The following is a 25,252-nucleotide window of genomic DNA, read 5'->3' as shown; positions in this document are numbered from 1 at the left end:
CTGTACATGGTGCCACACACTACAGACAATTTTGGCAGGAAACCAGAGTACCTGGAGGAAACCCACCAAGCATGGGGGGGCATGGAAACTTTACGCACACAGACCCCGAGGTGGAAATTAAACCCTTGACCCTGGCGGTGCAAGGCCACAGTGTTAACCATAAAAATTATTTAAACCGAATCCATTAGTATATTACCTTTTATTATTGTACTAATTAGACTATATGTTTAGTCTATGAGCACAGTCCTTTTCCATTCACCAAAAAACTGTTTAGTGCTGTGGCCTCATACCTCCAGGCTTGTAGGTTCGATTCCCGCTTTGGGGTCTGCGTGTGCGAAGTTTGCACTGGGGCACAGTCATGTTGGAATAGAAAAGGGCCTTCCCTAAATTGCTGCCACTAAGTTGGAAGGATAGCATGGGATGGATGGATGTCCAAGATTTCTTGGTATACTGAAGCATTAAGATTGCCCATTCGTTGGGGCCTGATTAAAACACCCGAATTTAATGTTATATAATAATAAACAGATACTTTTGTCCATATAGTGTATATTCTGTTATTCTGCGCAATAGAAAGTCCCGGTTTGACCTGAACGTCCCTCCACTTTTCTGAAAAGACTTCCTATTTGATTGCCAGTATAAGCCGCAGTTAGGTAAAAAAATGATATAACGATCAGGTGTATAGGATACAAAACCTTTCGTCCATGTAAGAAGTGACTCATTATGCATGAGCTAGGATTGTAATTTTTTTTTTTGATCATGCATGAGAACATTTCATACACACAAGCATTTAATGTATCATCTTTTTTTTTTACCTTTAATACATGATGAACTTATGGTGATATGAATGTAGTTGCCTAATTATTATTATTATTATTATTATTATTATTATTATTATTATAAGGTTAGTATGTTTATTTTCTTTATTTATCCAGACTTTTTTTTTTTACATACTTTTGTAATAAGGAAAGGAAAGAGGAAATACAGGCTACTAAATAAAAAAAAGACAGGGTGTGATGTGTGAGATGAAATAAACTCCAATACAATGGAGTCAACTTGGTACAATGATCTCTAACCGCGCTCGTGTGCAGCGCGCGCAGTTACCCGCCGTCCGTTAGGGATGCGCGTTTATTTCTGACGTCACGCCGTGCAGCGTTGCCATGGCAACCAGAGTGTTACGTCGCACGTGTGCGTTACCAGGAGACAGGACGCGGAGTTTGTGTTTAGTATTAATTACATTCTCCAGAGGAGAGGAAAAGCGGTGCAGAGAATTCGGGTAAGTAAAGATAAAAGGAACGCCTAGGAATGAGCTTCTTAAAGATAAAAGAAGTTGTAACTTTATTTTTTTTAATTGTTACTTTTTTTATGACTCTTGGTTGCATCAAAGCTTTATAACTCTTTTTTTGTTATGTTTAAGTACAGTATATCTTCCACCTTTAGAAACGAAGGAATCCACATATTCAGACCTTAGACGTCTAAGCTGTTTTTATACAAGTAGACACATTCCTTTATTGTTTATTTTCTTTGTTTTATAAGCGGCAAAAAATAAATGAATAATTAAATTAATTAATTTAATAATAATTTTTTTTAAAGTCAGTACTCTTGGCTTGCATCTTCAGGCTCGATTGCCGCCTCGGGTCTGTGTGCATGGAGTTTACATGTTCTCCCCATGCTCGGTGGGTTTCCTCCAGGCACTCTGGTTTCCTCCGTCCGTCCAAAGACATGCAGATTAGGCTAACTGGTGTTTCCAAATTGCCCATATGTGTGTATGTGTGTGTTCCATGCGATGGATTGGCACTTTGTACAGGGTGTACCCTGCCTCATGTCCTAAGTTTCCTGGGATAGGCTCCAGACCTCCCGCAACCCTGTGTACAGGATAAAATGGTATAGACAATTATAAAAAATATATATAAAAAAATTTAATTATACAATAAATATTAATTATATTGTGTAAATATCACTTGTAGTAATAAAGTAAATTAATTGTTTCTAAAAAAAAATGGCTAAAAATGTATGCCTATTAATAATAATAATAATAATAATAATAATAATAATACAATCCATATTTAAAAAAACTTAAATCAATTTAAGTTTGAACACAAATGATCATTTTGCAAAACAATTTAAATATGTCAAATTATTGTTATTAATAATGGTTGTACACCTTTGCATTTAGTGTCAGCCTAATTACTTCCAGCTACACAGATCTGTGACGCTTATGGGCAACTTGAGGATTATATTTAAGGCTGACCTCACACCTCAAGCACTGGGAGCGCAAATCTTGACTGCACACAGGGTTTACATGTTCTCCCGATGTTTTTATCTACTATAAAGAGCAATAAACTCTGATACACTAAACAGAATCAAGTGCATTAGCAAATGTAATATTAGCAAGGGAGGTTTATTAGCAAGATGTGTGTTGTGTTTTTCTGGGCATTTTGGAGAACCTGGAGCAGTTCTTTTGAAGACACTGATAATAACACTTGATTTCTTTGTAGGTAACCTGAAAGAAAGTAAAAAAGCAAGTAAGTTTATATCTGTTAGTCTGTTTGTCTGTCTGTCTATTTATCGTGCTCTGTTATGTAATATGCTGCATACTTTTACTGACATTTTTTCCTGTACTCAATCAATCAATCAACTTATTTATTGGTAGTCAGTTAAGTTAGCAATTAATCAATAATATATTTTAGTAATTATTTGTTTAATTAATTAAATGTAATTAATTTATGTATGAAATTAATTTATTTGTTTTGTTGTTATTTTAGTTATTTATTCACTTATTTATTGTGGTCTGTTATGTAATATGCTACATACTTTTACTGATATTCTTTCTGTAATCAATTAAAGATTTTATCAATTAATTTATTTATTTATTGGTAGTCAATCAAGTTAGCAATTAATCAATAATATATTTTAGTAATTATATGTTAAATTCAATGAATTAAATTTCTTTATTAGACTTTTATAAATTATTTACTCTAGTTAATTAATTAATTTCTGTTTCTTTGTTTATTTATTCACTTATTTATTGTGGTCTGTTATGTAATGTGCTACATACTTTTACTGATATTCTTTCTGTAATCAATCAATCTATTAAACATTCAATCCATTAATTAATTAATTTATTGGTAGTCAATCAAGTTAGCAATTAATCAATAATATATTTTAGTAATTATATGTTAAATTCATTAAATTAAATTCCTTTATTAGACTTTTATAAATTATTTACTCTAGTTAATTAATTAATTTCTGTTTCTTTGTTTATTTATTCACTTATTTATTGTGGTTTGTTATGTAATATGTTACTTGCTTGTACTGACATATGTTTTCCTGTAATATTTTTGTTTGTTTGTTTTTAAGTAATGGGAGTCAATCACCCCAAATTTTCAAAATAATCATCTAAATTTCTAAATAAAAATTCCAGTTACTTAATTTGCTTAATATGATTCAAAATTATTTAACACATTTATATGAAAGCAAAAAACAAACATGATTCATATATTTTATTCTCAACGACTGTATGTCTTATGCCTTTATGCATTTTCTTGTTCTGTTCGTCGTATCAGTAGACATGGCCAGTCTGAGCATTAAGCCAGGCCTCCGCTGCACCGTGCCTGACTGGATAAACAGCAATAATGAGATCTCAGCCACTGCCAAGCACACGAGACACCTATCTCACCAGGCCCGTATGGAGGGCAGGGCTCTGTGCAACGAGACCGCCAACAAGGTAGTCTGGTTTAAACAGGAGCGAAGTGTAAAATCTTAGTCCAAAGATTAATGCATAGTTATAAGTTCCTGTTGTGTCTGTCAGACAACGTGGGGTGAATATGATAGCAATCGTCGACTGAGCGACAGGATTAGTGACATCACGGATTGGAAGAAGAGTCTGGAAGCCTGTGCAGAGGAAGTGGATGCAGAGATGGACGCTCTCACACTAGTGAGTGGAGTTATTACGCTGCTCTTGTTATATCAGCATTCTAAAGTTTTAGACTGTTTCTGTGTTGATTATTGTCACTGTTGTTGCTGCGTACAGTATCTGCTTATCTTTTTTATTGTAAGTAGCAGCTGGTAAAGTGGTTCTTAAAATGATCTAATCTTGTCTTACGTTTTCTTATCTCTGTTTTTCATGCATTTTTATTTTTAACCCCCAAATATTTAATTATTTTCGAATATACAGATTTAAAAATAGACTTCCCTATCCTACTGTATGGGGATCGGTGTACATATTGTGCCAAAGAAACCCCTGATTTCTTTAAAATGAATGAAATTAAATGATCGAGATTAAATTTAAGAAATGTAAACAAATGCAAAATGTAAAAAAAGTTTACGAATCGGTTGTTAACTGATGTAACAACATCAGCAGCAACCTCATTTCCCCTCTCGTCTGTTCCAACCACTCAGCATTCAGCATCACCAGTACACTATTTCTCAAGCCATCATAAAAATATAAGTCAGTCTGGCTCTTAGGAAGCAAAATACGAAGAAAAGATGGGTGGCCCAATACTTTTGCACAATACTGTATATATAAAAAAAACTGTATGTATCAAGTAAAACTACACAAAATGACCAAAATACTTTAAAATGTTTTTATACAAACATCGCTTAACAAATGGCTCAACAGAATGGTTTAACCATCAAATGTTTTAAAATGGATTTAAGAAAAAAGAATTAAACTTATAACTCACCGCACATAATAATACATTATAACTGATTATTATACAACATTGTACTGTAATATGGCATTAATAAATTAAGCCTGGATGTTGTGAAATGTTTCACTTACTGTACAGCACCACAGCTCTGAATATAAAAGGGCTATTTAACCTAACAACTGATTTAACGACTGTATGATTCAGACCTGTATCAGATGCCCTTTCCTCCTCTGAGTCACTTCCCTTAAAGCTCACTGTCCTCACACTCTCCTGGAATTTCCCTAACAGCCCCAGGCTTTCCATTTTTAAGTTAAAAGTATGTGTCCATCTCATGTAAATGATTACTGAATTGTTGCTAAGAAGAAATAAAACCTGCGTAAATTATTACATAAGAAGACATCTCTTGGCACAGCTCATGTAATTGTCCATAAAGGTAGAGCATGTTACAGGTTAGATAGTTCACTGACATGTGATAAGTCAAAAAAAACAACAACAACAACAACAACAACAACAACAACAACAACGAGGGTTTGAGGGGTGAATAAATAATCTGTTACCTAAGGGCAATAGCATGCATGATAGACTTATCATATTTTATCTTATCTTATCTCATCTTTTTATATTGCAAAATAAACTGTAAAATATCATTATACTGTAAAATGAACCAATACATTTGTTTGATGATATCAGCGTCCATAACTTCCTGAGTTATCATGTGAAATTGACAAAAAGTAAAGCTTCAGTCAACATTTGTGCTTGGATTTATTGGATTCATTTGAAGGGGGTGAAAAAAACATGAAAACTGGAGACACAGCATATATTTTAGATGATTGGGGTGTTCGAGTCAACCCGGGACTTTCTGGTGGTGATAAAACCGATACAGAAGACTTCAAGAACAATGCGGTGATGAGACCAAAAAAAAAACTGACTGGTGCAAACTTTTTTAAGAAACATTGGCAGAGGTTCAGGTCCCACACAACCCCCAAACCCCAGCAGTGCAGAATAAAATGGGAGGGCTGTGTCTAGAAGGGACGGAAAAAACCTGTGGCAAGTTATGTGCAGATTGGATGGTCTGCTGTGGCGACCCCTCATTGGGACCAACAACAGTTAAGTGAGTGGAATGCTTGAAAATCCTTGTCTTTTCACCAGCCAGCAGAAAAGATGCTGTGGGAACTGCACACACAATCATTCACCAACACCACTTGCACATTACAGAAACTCAGTCGTTAGTTCTTGCCACATCATCTTCAAGCCATTCTCACATGTTTGGGCCATTAAAGGAGTTCCTGGGAGGTCAGTGTTTCAGACCAGAAGATAAAAGTCTGATCATGGCTCTGGCTTACTGGGAAACCTTCCCCTCGATGGTATCCAAGCACTAGTGAAACATTAGGATAAGTGCATTAGTGTAGCAGGGGATTATATAGAGAAATAAATGGAGTTTTTGCTGTGTTCTGTTATTCTGCACAATCAAAAGTGTCGGTTTGACCTGAACTCCCGTTGTAGTCAAGAAACACTGGTATATAATGATGGTCATATATTTCGCCGTTCATAAACATATATTAGCTAATACTATACTTGACTTACTACAGTTATTTGTTTAAAATGAATTTAGCCACTTTAATGTTCTCCAAAAAAAGTCATTGTCTGTGTTCTCCAAAAAAAGTCATTGTCTGTGTTTGCAGACGAAGGAAGCAGCAGAACGTGCCCTTGCAGCCACAATGTTACCCCTAGAGGTCACTAAGGAGTGTTTGACCTTGAGAGAGGGTCGTCGGGGAAACGAGCTGGTCAGCGACCCAGTGGAAGCAGAGCTGAAGAAAGAGGTGGAGGTGATCGATAAGGCACAACAGGTCCTGCAGCAGAGTATTGAGCAAGCCTTTAAACAGCTTTGGTGAGAAGTGGAGAATGTAGGAAGGAAAAGAAAAAATAAGAAAGAGAGAAGTCTGATGACTAACATTCCATAACGATGTGTCCAGTTTGCTGCAGGAAGCCCGTCATCAACTGACTCTTGACCTCCAGCATAAGGTGGAGGCTTTGGATATAGACATGTCATGCCTTTCGCTCACGGTGACATCGCCTGAGATCTCCCTGAAGCCCAATCCCACCAGAATTCCTCCTGGGTAAACTTTGCTGAACTTAATGAAATTACAGTAAGTCCCTGACTTATGAATGAGTTACTTTCCGGGAGCCTGTTTGTAAGTCTGATTTGTTCTTAAGTCAGACAATGTGAGTCTTATATGCCTTTGACACAAATATACAATGTAATGCATACCAATCCACTAGCTAAATCTGAGCGTTGCATCTGTCCACTTCCCCACACTGCCATCATGTGGCCATAAACCGTAACCACACGTAAGCCTTTTTCAACATGCCTAAGGAGTACTGTATGTAACCTCCCCTCCCCCCTCATTTACTTTCACTAAAAATATCATTGTAAATATTGGTATCTGGTGAACTGCAGTGTCTATTTTTTTGTACAATACACATGAGCTACTTCCATGATTTGTTTGCATCTACGAATGTTTGTAAGTTGGGGATTTACTGTAATAAAAAGGTAAATCGATTTTATGCCATTTAATTTATGAGAAATCTTATTACAAGTCCCAGTTTGACTTGAACGCCCTTAATATTGTAGGCCCCTCTAGTTTTAACCAGCACGACTTTCCTTGTTTTTTCTAAATTTATTCTTGCAGTTCCACAACCCCTGAGCAATGGCTGCAGTTTAGCCAGCACAATATAATCCAAGCAAAAGAGGAAATGCAGGCTTCTCTGCATCTGAGAGAGAATATCAATGTCACTATAGCACAGGTACGTACCTGAATTGTACAGATTATTAGTGTCTTATATATATAAAAGGCTATAAAACATGAATTGTCTTTAACTCACGTCTTGCTAGGTCCAAAATCTATCTAATCCTGTTTTTATTTCTGAACACGTTCTTTGTTAAAACCCCTACCTGCTTTGGGACAGGTACAAAACGAATTAGAGTCTCAGCGCATAGCCACGCGATTCGCCTCCCGGAAGCGCACGCATCAGCTGGAGCAGGCTCACCAGGAGCTCCAGTGGCAGATAAAAAGTGTAAAATGTCTTTATTAGTGTCCATTTCGTTGTTGTCTTACTGGTAGGTTTAATTCAAGTAGGTTCGGTTCAATTTATCCTTTCTGACAGAGTCAGGATGAAATTAATGAGCTGAAGGAAGACATCCTCAGACTGGAGAGAGACTTGCAAGCCAAGATGGCGCCACTAAAACTGGCCCACACGCGCTTGGAGTACAGGACCAGGAGGCCCGGGGTGGACCTATGCAGAGACGAGGTACGTCAGTCTTTATGTTAGTCCTCTGTCTTGTCAGGTGGCGTCTTGTCTGATCTATTTTGTTTAATGTTTGCAGTGCTCAGATTTACTCTATGCACTCTTCCCAGGCACAGCACGGGCTGGTTGAGGAAACCCATCAGCTTAACTCCTCGATTTTGGCTCTGAAACAGAAGCTTGCACAGGCTCGGTGGGTCTCTCCTATCCCAAATCTACTACGTATTCTGGTATTCAAGAAGTATTATTTTACTGATGGATCGCAATTAAATATTAAGTTCAAACAAATATCTAATAGGCATGAAGATACATGAAAGCATAGTTAGTGGTGCTTGCATAGCAAAGCATCACTTGCATTATTTCGCATCTTATTATTTTTTAAATGATTATTTTTATTATTATTCTCCCGTACAAACTTTGGCAGCATAACTAGTCCTGTACCATTTGTCCTAGACCCATGAAAGAAGTGCCAAATCGTGCAGCTTATTGGGTGAATCTCCAAAAATTCAGGACATTGAGACCAATTTCTATGAATTCTAGCAAGAATTTTGTAAAAATATCAATTTTACCAAATTTTAAGGGGCTTGCAAGCTGTGTCAGAACATACCCCGCAAGAGGGTATAAGTTGTAACCCTGGGACACAAGACGTGCCCAAATTTGCCCCATTGACATATAATGGTGAAGGTACTCCCCACTGAAACAGTTGCATTTCCTCCTATTGTAACTTCCATGGGGACTTTAAAAGTGAACCAAACTGTGGATCCCATTTTCATAAATACATGGGGGTGGGCTCATTTTACTCAGGCAACCAATTAGTCTCTCAGGATCATTGTGAAGCTTTCAAGCCATGCCCTAGCAACCACTTTAGAGCACCCTAGCAACTGATCCCGTAGACTGTCATTATGAAAGGCCCAGAGGGCCGAGTTTTGCGACGGTAAGCACCACTTACATTTTCTTCAGGAGATGTACCTGTCAAGTTTCTTAGACATTTCTAAGATAAAAACCTATAAGTGATCAAACATTTTAATCTGTCTTTCCACTTAGAAATGACGTAGATTTATAAGGGGGTGGCCAGGATAGTTAGGGTACAAGACAGGGTACATCTTGGGTTGGGGTCCAACACATTGTAGTATGTGCCCCCCGTCATACCTCTGCCCCCTACTGGACTGGAGTGTTGAGGCAGGAAAAAAGAAAAGCTTACCGCTGTGTACATGACAATCAAGAACATAACATAGGTTACATAACAGTAAATATTAAAGCTATTGCATTGAATTAAATAAACGAAATGAAAAAAATAATGCTTACAAATCGAACCCAATCAACTGTCTGTCTATGATTCTATTAAATAGTGTTCAAAATAGTGTTTAAACAGAAAACCATTTTTTCTCTCCTTCCTCTATAAAAACACACACCAGGGAATCACTTCAGTCTCTGCAGCTACATGAAGCTCGGATGCTTGAGGATCTCAGACGTAAACAAGAAGCTATATCTCTTGAGCAACGAAGCATGCAAACGCACCAGATCATCAACTCGGCACAAAGCGAATTTGAACCCTCAGCCGCAGTGCCTCTCACCAACTCCAGCGGCATGCACAAGCTCCAGCTGAAATACACAGACTCGGCCTGAGATCTCTGTCCCATTCCTTATTAGATACAACAAATAACTCAATAGACCTGGCTTTGTGTGAGTGTGTGTACTGTATGTGGAATGCACATACGGATATATTATTATATAGTATTATATATTATTATATAGTCTATACAGTCAATTTCCCATTGTAGAAAAATCATTTTTAGTCTCATTTTTTTTTTATCAGGCTATTTGGAGCTTATGTTTTTGTTTGTACCTGTTATTTGTAGGGATTCATTAAAAGAAACTCTAGCATCATAATTGAAGCCGCTGTCACCCTGATCAGGCAGATCCGAGGCTAAACAAATGAACCTTATAAATGCAACATAAATGTAACTTCAACTTACAATCATGTTAACCAGCATAGTCGTTCTATATAACTGTTATCCTTAGCAAGAGTAAAAGACGCTTTGCTAATCTTTCATCTAAAGCAAATACAGTAGCATGCCTCGTTATGTGAATTGCTCTTGTATCTTCATATCTGTATAAATAAAAGTTTTGTCTGTACAGTACATTGGTCACAACCTTTAATAAAATCATAAATTTTGATTGTATAACAGAATTTAATGAAACTTTGCCAGTCCTTCTGTATTTGCCTGAAGTTTAACCGGCGCCATAAATGAAATGAAAATGCTAGAGCACGCTACAGCAGTGGCTTAGTAGTTAGCACTGTCACCTTGCACCTCCAGGTCCTGGGTTCGAATCCCATGGCGGGTCTGTGTGCATGGAGTTTGCTTCGTGCTTGGTGGGTTCACCAGTCCAAAGACCTGCAGATTAGGCTCATTGGCGTTTGGTGATTCTATCCCGAAACGCACATCTGGATAGAATGTCCTGTATGCCGAAACATTACAATTTCCCTTTAGTGTCACTAAAACGCATTCCATGCGCATGACAATAGCTCCATGAAGACATGTTGAACCAAGTGCCCCGATCTCAATCCCACAGAACACCTTTGAGAGAAACTGGAAGCCCTTAACATACCAACATCAGTGCTTATGTCAAGTTCACTAACACCCCTGTACACTCATGCTCCAAAACCCTGTTGTCCTATATGAATCTATTCTAATGAAGGGAACGATGTGCTCAGGTGTCCACAAACTTTTGGTCATGTACTGTACCTGCCATCCTTGGTTCTTGGATAGTCAGTCTCGGGATCCTTTGACCTTTATATACAGTACTTATTTTCACTTTTCAATAAACATTAGCAGCAGGGCTCTTATCGTTTATGGTTTATCACCTTCAGTCCAAATAGTTACAAAACACTGCGCCATCTGTTAGCCGCCGAACACAGCCCTGATGCTCTGATCACTGATTAATTCAATTGCTCCACCATTATTACTACTATTATTATTATTATTATTATTATTATTATTTTTATGCATTTTAAATGAAGGAAGGCTTACTCTAAAGTGAACTTCAACTCACTCAAGTTAAATCACTTCCTTTTTATTCATTCCTGCACAAGCAACATATACAAGGGACGTTCAAGTCAAACCGGGACTTCTTGTGAATGAAGGTGTAAAACTGATTGACATTAACAGAAGACTTCATCTAACATCTAACATGATTGACATCTAAACCATTAAAGGAGTTCCTGGGAGGCCAGCGTTTTAAACATTAAGTAGGCAGTACGATTATGGTCTCTGGTGTAGTGGGAAAACGTTTTACCTTAATAGTATCCAAGTGCTAGTGAAACCCTGCTATAAGCGCTTTAGTGTAAAGAAATAAAGTGATTTTTTTTTTTTACTTTTATTACTGTGTTTTGTAATGAAGTCCCGGTTTGACTTGAACGCCCTTTGTGTGTGCGTTACTGTACGCAAATGCTGATATTTCTGTTCATCCGTAATTGATGAACTTGATTCTTGCATGGCAACTGGGATCATTACATCCACCGGTGGCCAGAAACAAACAGACATGGCAGTAATAGACCTTGGCATTCTGTATTCTGTAAGGAACAGGAGATGGGACTGAACTTCTTTAGGAGCAAGAGTTTCGGATAAAAGCTAGATTGTGACACTGATCTAGGTCATGTTTGTGTTCGAGAGACTATTGAGATAAAATTCAAAACAAAATATGTGAGATTAATGTGATGACCCAATGACATGGAAAATCTGTACAAATAAAAGCCAGGACTGGAGCCGGGGGTATAATCGCGCGCGCTGTGTTTCCATAGTGAACATCAGTCGTCCCTTTGAATAAAATCAGGATATGATTTCAACTCACAGTAAAGAATAAACTTCTCTTGTTTACACAAAATTGTATAAATACATGTATGAGTGATGAAAATAGATTTTATATATACGCACAACCTCTCAGACATGTACACACACACACACACACACACATATTTACACACATGTAAATATGTTTTTCTCCTTCTCCTATAAAGACATAAAGTTAGCTCTTATTGTGCAATAACCACCGTAATCCCGTCCTCATCTCTGATACCATCGTCCACCAGTTTGGTTTTATGGCTTTATGATGTAACCTTTATTTCATTTAGAGAGACGGAGCTATATCTGAACGGGCACAGCCTCCCGAAAAGCTCAATTATTCTGAATCATTTCACTAAAGGGGGCTGACGCGGTCTTCCCATTGCCGCTTGCGCTGGAGGCAATTAAGGCAGGACCGGCCTGTACAAACGCCATCCTGTCCCATTACTTCTGCCTGAGCTGGCACGTCAGCGGCAAATCAGGCCAAGCCCCTCGACGCACCTACCCGCCTCCTTTAAACACAGCTGTTCCGCACACACCCATCTTTCCAACTCATTTTGCTTGCATTGTTTTTGCCTTCTCTCTCTCTATAAATAAATATATTTATTTAGAAACTTAAGCTGTTATCATGTATAACGTTGGATTACCACGGGGATCCGTCACCTCCTAAAAGAAGGACCTCTACATATGGGTGTTGAATGGATTACCAGGGACGTCTCTACACATTTCCAATCTCCAGTGCAAGCGAGGATGAAACTCATTACTGCGTTCGACTTCATCTCTTTAGTCGTATATTCCTTCACCTTTCTGCTCGGCCTCCCTGCCAACCTTCTGGTCTTCTTCGCGTATGTGCGTAAAGCTCAAAAACATGGTGCTACCCCTAATGTGGTTTATACCATGAACTTGTGCTTATCCAACCTGGTCCTGGTTGCATGGATGCCCGTAAAGGCCGCCTATACCGTTCTGGATACGTGGATCCTACCGGAGCTGCTCTGTCCCATTTACAACTTCTTCGTGGTGGCCTCACTTTATGGCAGCGGGCTCCTGCTGACAGCTGTGGCCGTTGGACGTTATCTGAGCATCGCCTTTCCGATCAGCTATAAAATGTATCGCCGTGCTCGCACGTCCTGCATGGTCTGCGCTCTGTTGTGGTTTATAGTGCTGTTGCATCTCAGCTTAGCTCTGGTGGCTGAGAAAAGGGGCTACTTTGTGTCTTCATTCCAGCAAAACAAATCAGAGTGCTATGAGAACTTCACACGTGAGCAGCTGGATGTCCTAGTGCCGCTGCGGCTTGAGATGGCACTCCTGCTGTTCGTCGTGCCCCTCATGGTCTCGATCTTCTGCACGCTGCGCTGTCTAATGCTGGTGAAACGCTCATGCCTCTCAGCCGTCAACAAGCGCCGCATCCTGGCCATGGAACTCTCAGCGCTCATGGTCTTCGTGGTGTGCTACACACCGTACAACGTGTCTCACGTGGTTGGTTTCATCAAGAACGAGAACGTCTACTGGAGGCGCGAGGCCATCGTCTCCAGCTGCTGCAACGTCTTCCTCGAGCCCGTGGTGATGCTGATACTGTCGCCCTCCAAGCCGAGAAACCTGCTGCGCAAACTGTGCTCGAGGCGAGTCCCCGAGCAACAGCACGAAGGCATGGTGCACACGAAGGACCCTCTGGCGACGATGTCGATCAAACCACAGTTAGGTTCTGGATTTGGAAAAGCGTCAAAGAAGAAATAATAAGACAAGTCAAGTTTTTTAAAGGGAACCGGGTTAGTTCTTCTACAAAAATGAAGATATATCAGACGGACATGCAGTCAACATATATGGATGGACAAGTTTACGATTATAATTAAAAAAAAAAAAAAAAAATTATATATATATATTATGACAAGTTTATGATTATAATTAAAAAAACTATAAAATTATTATATATAATTTTTTTTATATTTTTTTTAATTATAATCGTAAACTTGTCCATCCATATATGTTGATTGCATGTCCGTCTGATATATCTTCATTTTTGTAGAAGAACTAACCCGGTATAAAAAAAAAATTATATATATATATAATTTTTTTTTTAACAGAAGATTTGTAATTTTTTTAAGCTACTGTGAATGATAGCAAATCTAGATTTTAAATAGATGTTTTTGTAAAGTTTTGGAAATCTTTTTTTACATGGTTGTGCTACTTTTTTAAATAGTTTTGATTATAAAATTATTATTATACATCTGCCATATTTTTAGAAATATTTAGTTTGCTTGAAATCCATAATAACAATCCTCTAATAAAACCACTATTTAACAGAAATGTTCAGTCAATCCAGTAATAATAAGATGCTGATACAGTGCACACTTACAGTGTAAGACCATTTATTCACATACGAAAATAGTCTCAAAAAGCCTATAAAACTCTGAACTAAAAAAAAACAACTTGTAATATTTACTTGATAAAAATCCGTGTAACATTTGCACAAGCACTTTTTAAGTAAATCTTACTGCTGTGATATTAAGTATAACTTATTTGCCAGTATCAAGTGAAATGTGCTTATCGCCAGACTTACCATTCATGAAGGTATTAAGTTAATGTTACTTAATTATATGTGTTAAACATTATATTCACTATATTTACATATGTTTATAAGTAAAGTCAATTTTGATTAGAGATCAGTTTTATCAAAATATTGTAAAAGTAAATCATATGTAAATTTTATTTATTTATTTGTTTGTTTGTTGGATTGACATTTTCATTTAAATGTTTTTTTTTCAAAACTATTTATATACAAATTGAATAATGTTCCAGAAAAGATTTTTTTTTTCAATATCTGCTTGTAAAGTACTGTCCTAGTCCCATTTATTTAATTTATTTCTCTGTTATAAAAACTTTAATATTATTTTAATTAATGAAGACATTAAGTGCTTTTTTTGTAAATGCCATTTTTGTACTATTTATTTAATTCTAAAGCATATTCACTATATTATATTACAGATTTATTATATATTTTTACATGTTTTGTTGTTAATATGTAACTCTTTCTGTTACAATTATTATTATTATTATTATTATTATTATTATTGCTTTTTGAGGTGGATTTGAAATATATAAAATGGCAAAAAGCTGTTCTATAAATAAACATGATGATGGTGATTATTATTATTATTATAGGAAATAAGGAGTACCAGTGTATGTGATACTCATCGTATATTGTTTAAAAATATATAAAGCCCCCCACCCCCCTCCACCAGGAACACTTACACTGTATTGTATATATAATACACATAATAAAGTATAAAGAAAAATAAAAGAGACTGTGTGCTCTTACTTTTCCTCTCAGCATGGAGAGATCCTTACTGTGCAAGCTTTACTTTACGTGTGTGTGAATGTTGAGGTTAATGTTAATGATTTCAAAGTCCATGCAACTTGTTTTTGAATCCCAGGTGTAGAATATAACAATAACAGTGCCATCTGGTGGAAATAAATAAATAAAAAAAGAAAGAAAGAAAGAAAAAAAATCAATCAATCAATCAATCAATCAATCAATCTTGGTTGAAAACAATGAAGGAAATCCAGAATATGGAATATGAAATGTTTACAAATGTGGTGTCCAGTTCATCTATCGATGTAACCCTTTCATAGAGCATTTTTATATAAGCTTAATGTAATAGTTATGAATGTGTCCCAAAGCCAGTACTGCCTTTTAATAACCTTCAACCAGGAATGATTTAGAGATTTTTATTTCTATATTATTCTAATGCCTACTACTGTTACAAAGCTCTGCCTTGGTGATTCCATCTTTATGATGAATAAAACACCAAGACTTGAAATGTAAATTTGTTGTGAATCAGAAGGTCCTTATTTACAATGAAGAACTGGCCTTCCTACACATCCTCCATCCTTTAAGTCTTCTTGCTCAGAAAAAAACAAAACAAAAAAGCAAAGTTAAAACCTAGCATCATCACTTCTTTTTAAAAGGACTGCTTTCAGAAATGCATCATTTTGCTTGTGAGCAGATGAAGGCAGTTCTAGAGGGTGTCCTCGTCAGGGACAGGAACTGCCTGGCACGGTGTAATTGCAGATGTAAAGAGGTTAATTTAAAATATGAACAAAAACAAGAACAAACCCAATACCAAACCCAGAACACCAACAGAGCTAAACCAAATAACTATGACAGGTGTAGAGGATGGTTTGCCCCAAAATATTTTGGGGGGACGAGAGCTATGATAACCCCAGCAAGGATACCAGACTTTGCAAGCAGACACCTCGCAATCCTGCGTCAAGCCAGAGGTAATGCCAAGTGTGAAGGGAGACTGGGAGAGCAGTGCAGCCGAGCTGGGAAGGTACTCGGCTCACAACAAGATGTGCACCCTTTGTTACGCAGCATGACAAGGAATGTGTTCGGGGTCAGGACAAACCCTCATACCAAGTGACGGTGGAGGGCAGAGGGCGAAGACCATCAGCAGTGGTTGTGTGCCATCCATCAGTGGGATTTGGGGTAGCTCAGTGGTTAAGGCATTGGACTACGGTTCGGAAGATCCCAGGTTCAAACCCCACGACCACCAAGTTGCCACTGTTGCCACCTTAACTGCTCAGATGTATAATGAAATAAAAATGTAAGTTGCTCTGGATAAGAGCGTCTGCCAAATGCCTAAAATGTAAATCAGAGAGCAAAGGAGCTTAGTATACAAATGGACATTCACAAATTCAAGGACATTGTGTTTGCTCCACCACCCATATTCGGGACATTAAGTTTGCTCCACCATCCAAATTCTGCTCCACCACCCGTATTTGTCAGAAATAACCAGAAATTTCATGTTTGGTGTTTGGACCTCATTTCCAGGTTGCACTGCAACAGAGTTATACTGAGTGTTTTCACCTGAAACTAGTTAGGTTTCCTAATAAGTGCCCTTATTTAAGCTCTCTCTTGTTTAGTTTGTCTGGGTCTTGCATCTGTTATTGTTTTTTTTGGTTTTGGTATCTTAGAGGGTTAAAGCACTGAGTTACTGATCGGAAGGTCAGCGATTCGAGCCCCATCTCCACCAGGCTGCCATTGTTGGGTCCTTGAGCAATGCCCTTAACCCTATCTGTTCCAGGGGCGTTGACCCTGCGCTCTGAGATATGCAAAGAAAGCCTTTCACTGTGCAGTAATGTATGAATGATGAATAAAGGCTTAACGTAACATACAACTCTGTTGGTGTTCTGGGTTCGTTATTGCTCTTTGGATTGCTTTGGATCATATTTTTAATAAACCTCTTCACGGCTGCAGTTAGGCATGTTGTGATCAGATCTTGGCGATGTAGATGGTTTTATATCTCTCCATCAGCTCGATGTCTTTTTCCAGCTGCTTCATTTCTGACTCCAGTCGCTCCTTCATGTGTTTCTTGGGCAGCGTATCCGTGATCAGAGACAGGCCCTGGTACTGATGATGGAGCTCGTCCCAGTTCTTCTTCAGACCCTGACACACACACACACACACAGATCTTTAGCATCCTGTAACTTCATTATGTTTTGTGCATGAGTAAACCAGATATCCTGGATCAATGCCGATCAATGCTATAATCTGATGAATGATAACAAAAAGATTTAGAAAAAAAATAATCAATATGCATTTCTTTCTCTCTTACGTGCAGTATCTCCAGGCGCTCCTCCTCAGAGAGCTGCTTCATGGCTCCCTCTTTCATCCTCTCCTTCACGTACTGATCGTATTCCTCCTGCTCTCTCCTCACCTCCTCCTGCCTCTGGCTCAGGTACTCTGGGGTCTGACCATAATCCTGAAACACAAACACACACACACACACACATGCACGTTTATATTCTTCCGATCCTTTTCTCAATCGCTCTAGCTTCCTCCACACCTTCCTCTCACTCACCTTTTTCTTGAGGTACTTTGGAACGAGGCCCGAGTTCTCCAGCAGCTGCTTGTCTCCATGTTTGGTGTGTGTGTACATGGGCTGGGGTTTACGCGGAACTGCCATTTTGTTCTCCACCGCGTTACTCCTCACAAAGTCTCTTTTGGTGCGGATGCCCATGAGTGGCTGCTCGGTCCTAGCAGGTACGGGTGGCTTCCTGGGCTGGACGTCGTCTCCGTAAGAGAAAGGCTTCTCTGGGGAATAATTACAACAGAGTACTGTACAGGCTGACGTCACACTCTAATAACTTATTGCTTATAAACCCTACGCCACAACCCAACACTACAGCTGAGCAACAAGAAAACATGATATTGACAATCATGACATAGTGTTTTATCAAATCCTCAGTATGTTCCTGTATCTGTGCCTGTACAACATCACTACTCGTGTTAAAATAGCCTCTTATTGATGATAGCAAATGAAATAATTTAATACTGTAATATGATTTTCATAGGATGATTTAGTAATTGGAGTCGACTCTTACTTTCAGGCAGTTTGGGCTCTCTGGAGTGTTTCAGCAGGTATTTCTCCGGAGAAGGTACCTCCACTTTAGGCGGACCCATGGTTTTGCTGAAGGTTTTGTTCTGCTGCTTCTCCTGCTTTACCTGCTCTCTGAACTTTGATGTGTACCTGTAAATAAGCATGACATCATCACAACACCTCATCCTCTGACCATGCTGAACATGACTCTAATTTAGAGTTTGGACTAAATCACAAATGATGGCTTGATACTTTATATGAGATAATCTTTGTTTTATGCCTAACATTTTCCACTGTGTTTTCTTATAGTTAATGAACAAAAAAGCCTGTAATTCAGCTCCATTAAATCTACAATGGTGGCCAAAAGTATTAGGACAACATATGCCATGTACTATAGTTCTCCCTGTTCACAAAACAGGTGATGTCACTAATTAGTTCTCATGAACTGAACTAATTAAATTAGCTATAAAACTGGCAATGTGACAACGGTATTCAGCTTCTGGAGCCATGGCCTGGGTCATCTTCAGATCTAAACCCAACAGGAAACCTTTGGACAATGGTGAAGGAGGCAGGAGCAGTCAAGAAACCCTCTTTTGTACATGATATTTAGCTAGAGATCAAGCAGGCATGGATTGAGCGAGTGACACCAGAGCACTGCAGATGTCATTTTTGACTGCAGATGTCTGGAGATCATGCAAACTCCACACACAGACCCTGGAGGTGCAAGGCGAGAGTGCTAACCAGTAAGGCCCATTGCTTGTATTGCAATGTCCTTGCAGAAAATTATTCTTGTATTGTCATTATTTAAAAAAATTAAAATGTCAGTAAAACAGTGAATTACACTTTTGATCACCAGTGTATTTAGTCTTCTTCTTCTTCTTATTATTATTATTATTATTGTAGAATGTTGTAGAAAATTATCTCTATAACATTTTATTTTAATAATAAATAATAAATAATAATAATTCATACTTTAAATGTGTGAAATATTTCACTTTGTTGTAAATTAATTAACTAATCTTACCTGGGAGCTTTTTCTCTTTTCCTCTCCTCTCTGGCAAGAAGGTTATAAATGCTCTCAGGAGGATGGATTACACTGGACATGTTGTCTTTCAGTGAAAAAAACAACAACTTAACAACAAAATATATAAATATTTTAAACAAAAATACTTAAAAACGAACAGATGACTTAATTCCAGATCTCTCTATAGACGCTTTCACACACACAGCCCAGTTTGTATACTTAACCGTTGCCATGAGAACTATTGCTCAGCAACAGCTCCGCCTACTGCAGTATGATTAGACATAAATTTCGGGTAAACATTAAACAAATTGTTTTAAAAGAAACCATAAAAACTAGAGGATACGAAATTATTATTATTATTATTATTATTATTATTATTATTATTATTGTTGTTTTTGTTTTAAATATAGTTAGTTATGACACAGCTGAATTGACTTCCGGTATCATATAACTACTTCCGTACCACATGACGGCGTGTTACAGAGCGCGCGGGAGTCTGTGCGCGTGCCAGCGCTGTGAGTTAAACTACTAGGTTTGAGATCATTAACACCTTTCTATAACAACACTTATTTTGTATCTGTTTTTTAAAATAAGTTATATAGTTGTTACCTTATTTCATATTCAATTTATTTAGCACTTTAGTTTGCCTCTGATCTACATACATTGTGTGTTTATGCAGAATTAGTTTTTTTTTATTTGGATTAATTATAAGGACATTGATAAAACTGATATTGATTTTTAAATACATTGCATGATTGCATTTATGTGCTGGCTTAAAGTATTGGCACCCTTGCTCACGTTTATGGAGTTGAAAATCACAGGATCTGATAATCCTGCACAGTCTCTTTCAACATATTCAAATTATAGTAATAAACTCAACAGAGAGAAATCTATATATCTATACATAAATACATACATACGAGGTGGTATCAAAAAGTTTAGTAATTTTTTGGCTAGTTTTGTAACATGACGCAGTCACAGTAGGCACCGAACCTAATAAGTCAGTGTGCCAAAAGACATCATTCTGTGTACTGTACACAGACCCGATGGTCCCGACTCATCTTATTCTTTAAACTTTTCACTCTTTTTTTGGTCTTTTTATTAAAATATTTCACTGCTTTTCCTTTTTTTAAATCGGCAGTTTTTGTGTAGCAACAAATTTTTCTATAGATTTGTATAGCTTTCTACATGTCGTAGTAATACTTCCTACCCCCCCCAAAAAGTCACCACTTCAGAAGGGTAAAATATTGTCCTGCATTAAGTACTTAAAACAGAGAGATTTTAAAAACACTGAAATAGGGCTAAGAACTCCCCACCACATTATTAAAACCTGTAAGGACTCATCTAACGAATGGAGATCACTTGAACGCTAAGTTTAAAGATAGCTTGTTGATAGTAAGAGTATTTTTAACATGTACATTATGACAAAAACTTAGAAGATTGGGACTAAACAGCTGTGTGGCCATAGCAAAATCACTTGTTTTAGCAACTCTCGTTGCTAGGGGGCATAAAGATTGGATTTTGGGGCAATGGAAAAGTCTGATGAGTTCAGATTGACCCTGTTCCAGAGTAATGGGTGTGTAGAAGGGAAGCTCATAAAGCGATGCACCCATCATGCATACTGTAGTGTCCACTGTACAAGCCTCTAGAGGCAGTGTTATGATCTGAGGTTGTGTCAGTTGCTCAGGTCTAGGCTCAGTAACGTTATGCGGCAATAAAATAAAGTCAGCTGACGACCTGAATGTACTGAATGTCGCTTGATCATTTTTGATCAATGAAATCTTGTAGTGTGTGACACTTTTTTTGGCCGGGAAGGTTACGTATAATGTTCAAGCCATACATCACATTTCCAAGTGACTTTTCTCTATAAGCTTAAAAGGTTTCTTATGTCACCATGATAAAAAAAAATTGTAAATGCTTATAGCTGCAAACCTTTCCAAACAATAAGACATGAAATTCACAAATTCTCCAACAGATGTCACTATTACATAATTACGTATGATAATCTGCCACTAAAGCCAGATCTATTTCTTAATAAAAACTAATTCCCTGTAACTTTATTTTCACCTCCTCAGATTATTTCCCTAAAAAGATGACGACTAGACACTTGTTTCATTTACTGTCTAAAACGGACAAACTGAGGTACCATGGAATCTCCAATTTGTATACTCGCTCAGCTTTGTACATGGTAACATCATGTCTGTCTACAAAGAGTTCTCAGGAGAGGAACATTCTCCTTATGGGTCCTCCTGGGGCTGGGAAGACATCAGTTGGACGGATTTTGTCCCACAGACTCAGGAAGCCTGTCATTGATATAGACGATGATGTTCTAGAAAAGACGTGGGGAATGACGGTAGCAGAGAAGCTGGCGCGAGTCGGAGGCGAACATTTTATCGAAGAAGAAGGCCAAGCTGTGTGCAACTTCTCCGCCTCTGGATGTGTGATTTCACTTACGGGCTCAAACCCGCTTCACTCAGATGCCATGCGACACCTGAAACGCTCAGGAATTGTTCTCTATATGGACATCGACACTGAAGATATCGTGGAGAGGCTGGACAAAATGAAGGTGAACAGAATCGTTGGCCAGAGTGCTGGTGTTTCCATCAGGGAGATCTTGGCATATCGAAAGCAGTTTTATGAAAAGTGGTTGGATGCAAGAGTGTTTTGTGGAAAAGGGGACACTATAGAAGAAGTAGCAGAAAAAGTCATTAGGGTTCTAGACAAATATCAGGACTCTGAATCAGAGACCTACATCTCCACCAGAAGACAGGAACCTGCGTCAAACAGTGATGTGAAGTTCTTCAGTGATGTCGTTTTGGAGGGATTAGCTCCCGATGGTGGGCTTTATGTACCTCATACAGGATTCCCAAAACTGAAACCTTCTGAATGGATAAGATTAGCGGACATGTCTTATCCTGAGCGCGCTTTGATAATACTTGAGAAGTGCATACATCCGCTGGACATCGCTCCATCAGAACTTCGCGCAATGGTTAATCGAGCCTACGGGCAGAACTTTGCCAGCAAATCAGTGGCACCTGTTAAACATCTTGCTGAGGATCAGTATGTTCTGGAGCTCTTTCATGGTCCCACTGCTTCCTTTAAAGACCTGGCACTTCAGTTAATGCCACAGATCTTTGCTTACTGTCTTCCACAGATGTGCAACTACTTGATCCTTGTGGCCACGTCTGGGGACACAGGAAGTGCAGTTCTTAGTGGGTTCAGCAACCTCAGAGAAAGTGACAGGCAGCGCATTGGTGTGTTGGTGTTTTTCCCTGAGCGAGGAGTTAGTGACATACAGAAACTCCAGATGACTGGTTTCAAAGGGGGCAACACCAGGTCTGTTAGCATCTTCTCTGACTTTGACTTCTGTCAGAGGACCATCAAGGAAATGTTCAGCGACTCAAGGCTCGCTGGCCACTTTGCAGTGGAGTACGCCACTCTCCTTAGCACGGCTAACTCCATCAACTGGGCACGGCTGCTTCCACAGGTGGTCTACCATTCCTCTGCGTACCTGGACCTTCTCAGAGATGGCGTGGTGAAATTTGGGCAGCCCGTCGATGTGTGCATTCCTACTGGAAACTTTGGAAACGCCATGTCTGCCATCTATGCTAAACAAATGGGTGTCCCAATAAGAAATGTCATTTGTGCCTCTAATCATAACTGCATAGTCTCTGATTTTATTACCACTGGTCACTATGATCTCCGAGGCAGGAAGCTCATGCTATCAAATTCTCCTGCTATTGACATTCTGAAGTCTTCAAATCTTGAACGGTTTTTGCATTATGCATCCAGCGGGGATGGTAAGCTTGTCCGGGACTTGTTTGTAAGCCTCGAGAGAAAGCAGCATTTTACCGTGTCAGAGGATTTATTACAGAGGATACGGCAGGACGTACGGGCAGGGTGGTGCTCAGAGGATGACTGCCTGAATACTATTCGGGAAGTACACTCTAAAACAGGCTACATAATGGACACTCACACCGCCGTGGCGAAATCTGTGGCAGACCGGCTACATGATAAGATGTGTCCAGTTGTCCTGTGCTCCACGGCACATTTCGGAAAGTTTGCACCAGCTGTTCTTGAAGCTCTACGCTATCCAGATGTCCCACATGAGCCCCTGGAGCAGCTGGATGCTCTGTGCACTATCGCAGGCCAAGAACTAATCCATAAAACTTTGTATCATGGCGTAAGAGAGAGACCAAGTTGTCTGCATTCAGTATGCCAGGCTGATTTTAGTGTGCTTATAGATGAGGTGGAATCCATGATACAGGACTCTTTTCTGAAGGTCAGGTAGAACATGAATATTGGCACTGTCCCATAGTGGCAGCTGCCAGGACTGCAGGATTTTTAAGTCTTTTTTTTTTTTTAAACAGAACCCTAGTAATGTCACAACTTAATATAAAGTTGTCAGGCTGAAGCTTCTCCACAAGTCCCTGTTTTTGAAATGTATTCTATCGAAAAATAACAGAAGCTCTGAGACTTTTTATTAAAAAAAATTAAAATTACGTTACTTTATAAAAAATACTCACCTCAGACCAGCTCGTCACATAACTTTCAGCATTTTCATGTGATTGAGTTTGTCCTCATGAATGTAATGAATGAAGTAATAACACATTATTTCTAATATTATGTCTAATAAAACAATTTCTCTGCTATAAATGTTGTGGATACAGTGGTACCTCAGCATATAAACGTCCTGCCTCACGAATTTTCCCCTTCAGAACAGAAATTTTGCCTCGGCATACGAAGCATTTATTTATTTTTTTGCATTTTGTGCAAGATTTAGTGAAGACAGCTTCATGGGCCCCAAAAAATGTTACCAAGGACAGTAGCAAGAAGAAAATGGAGCTACCTTTAGTTTCATATTTTTTTTAACTTAATTTACATGTAAATGTTTTGATTGTTTTTATATGCAGAAATATGATTATATGGTTGAAAATTAGTAATATTGGTAATATTTTTGGTGGCTGGAACGAATTATCTTCATTTACATTATTTCCCATGGGAAAATGCGTTTCACAATACGAATTTCCGCCTTAAAAACTTCCCTCCATAACGGATTGAATTTGTATGCTGAGGTACTGCTGTGTAACAATATACTGTATTATATATCATGATGAAGCAGTTTGTTAAACTTTCAAGAATAACAAAAAAAAATCAACACCGATAAAATCACCCAGAATAAAAAGTTATCATGACACACACAATATCTCAGTAAAATGTCCTGTGACATACACTAACGTATCACGGCATTAATATTATACCTGCACGCTGTAGAGTGGATTCAAAAGAAATCTAGGAAAATCCTAGAAGGTACATCCTGAACACATCTCCTAGATGGCAGTATTGGTTTACAAGAATTTCAACATTGAAACAGTGTTTTTTCTTATGGGCTGGAAATACCGGGCACATGACTGTCATGATTCATACGTCCAATTTGTATGGAAGCATCTACAGCACCATTATTTAAGGTTACTGATTTCTTATAATAAGTCAGCCTGCTTGAAGCTAGATCATGTTGGATATTTAAACCATATTAAATATTATTGCCTTAATAAAACCTCAATCTAATGGATTATCTTACAAACACTTAATTATACAGATGTTCTGCACCTCTTTGAGTTAGAGCTGTATCTAAAACAGTTAATACATGGTACGAAATCCCTTTAAACAGTACAGAGATTTTAATACAATCAGTGAAAAGAAATATACACAGTGAAATGTTTTACACCAAATGTGAAGACCGTGTCAAGACAGGTTTGGTGTGTGAATTTTGTTTTTGACTTTAGTTTTGACAAGGATAATTCAGCTAAGTCCATTATATCATAAACTGACAGAGGAGCTTAATATATAATATCATAGTTTTTTTTTTTATGTTTTATTAATTGGTTTCTTTTTCCCAACATCCCAACCAAAACTTTTGGCCACGGCTGTAACACACTGCTAATTTAAAAAATGGACAGAGATAACAACTGTTAAAGTGTATATAGATTTTTTGGGACCCTCAGTATAGTGAGACTTTAACAATCTTTTCAGAGGTATGTACATGTTCTTGGG

General features: G+C 38.1%; 4 protein-coding genes across 5 annotated transcripts; 3 read left to right on the top strand and 1 right to left on the bottom strand.

Annotated features, from left to right (window-relative positions):
* The first annotated feature begins 1,206 nt into the window (after window positions 1-1,206).
* tekt2 (tektin 2 (testicular)) lies at window positions 1,207-10,020 on the top strand. Its single transcript, XM_053490337.1, has 11 exons — window positions 1,207-1,273; window positions 2,496-2,522; window positions 3,564-3,724; window positions 3,809-3,934; window positions 6,332-6,537; window positions 6,623-6,766; window positions 7,340-7,454; window positions 7,617-7,724; window positions 7,815-7,958; window positions 8,066-8,145; window positions 9,368-10,020. The coding sequence occupies exons 3-11, from the start codon at window positions 3,569-3,571 to the stop codon at window positions 9,576-9,578; spliced, it is 1,290 nt and encodes a 429-aa protein (XP_053346312.1). The 5' UTR covers window positions 1,207-1,273; window positions 2,496-2,522; window positions 3,564-3,568; the 3' UTR covers window positions 9,579-10,020.
* Window positions 10,021-12,538: 2,518 nt separating this feature from the next.
* si:dkey-211g8.9 (free fatty acid receptor 2) lies at window positions 12,539-13,528 on the top strand. Its single transcript, XM_053489703.1, has one exon. It carries the CDS (start codon window positions 12,545-12,547, stop codon window positions 13,526-13,528), a length of 984 nt encoding a protein of 327 aa, XP_053345678.1. The 5' UTR covers window positions 12,539-12,544.
* A 2,480-nt stretch (window positions 13,529-16,008) lies between these two features.
* Window positions 16,009-19,367, bottom strand: enkur (enkurin, TRPC channel interacting protein). Its single transcript, XM_053490142.1, has 5 exons — window positions 19,199-19,367; window positions 18,179-18,324; window positions 17,656-17,888; window positions 17,410-17,556; window positions 16,009-17,240 (listed from the first exon to the last, which is right to left on the bottom strand). Exons 1-5 carry the CDS (start codon window positions 19,276-19,278, stop codon window positions 17,067-17,069), a joined length of 780 nt encoding a protein of 259 aa, XP_053346117.1. The 5' UTR covers window positions 19,279-19,367; the 3' UTR covers window positions 16,009-17,066.
* Window positions 19,368-19,682: 315 nt separating this feature from the next.
* Window positions 19,683-24,356, top strand: LOC128515559 (threonine synthase-like 1). Of its 2 annotated transcripts, none has more exons than XM_053489648.1 (2): window positions 19,683-19,713; window positions 21,274-24,356. In XM_053489648.1, exon 2 carries the CDS (start codon window positions 21,291-21,293, stop codon window positions 23,487-23,489), a length of 2,199 nt encoding a protein of 732 aa, XP_053345623.1. In that variant the 5' UTR covers window positions 19,683-19,713; window positions 21,274-21,290; the 3' UTR covers window positions 23,490-24,356. The 2 variants fall into 2 exon arrangements, with proteins under 2 accessions (XP_053345623.1, XP_053345624.1); XM_053489649.1 differs by having other exon boundaries at window positions 19,689-19,730.
* The last annotated feature ends 896 nt before the right edge of the window (window positions 24,357-25,252 follow it).

The sequence above is a fragment of the Clarias gariepinus genome, chromosome 28 (assembly GCF_024256425.1).
Source record: "Clarias gariepinus isolate MV-2021 ecotype Netherlands chromosome 28, CGAR_prim_01v2, whole genome shotgun sequence".
Lineage (NCBI taxonomy): Eukaryota > Metazoa > Chordata > Actinopteri > Siluriformes > Clariidae > Clarias > Clarias gariepinus.
The sequence above is the reverse complement of the archived record's forward strand: the minus strand, read 5'-3'. Positions and strand labels throughout refer to the sequence as shown.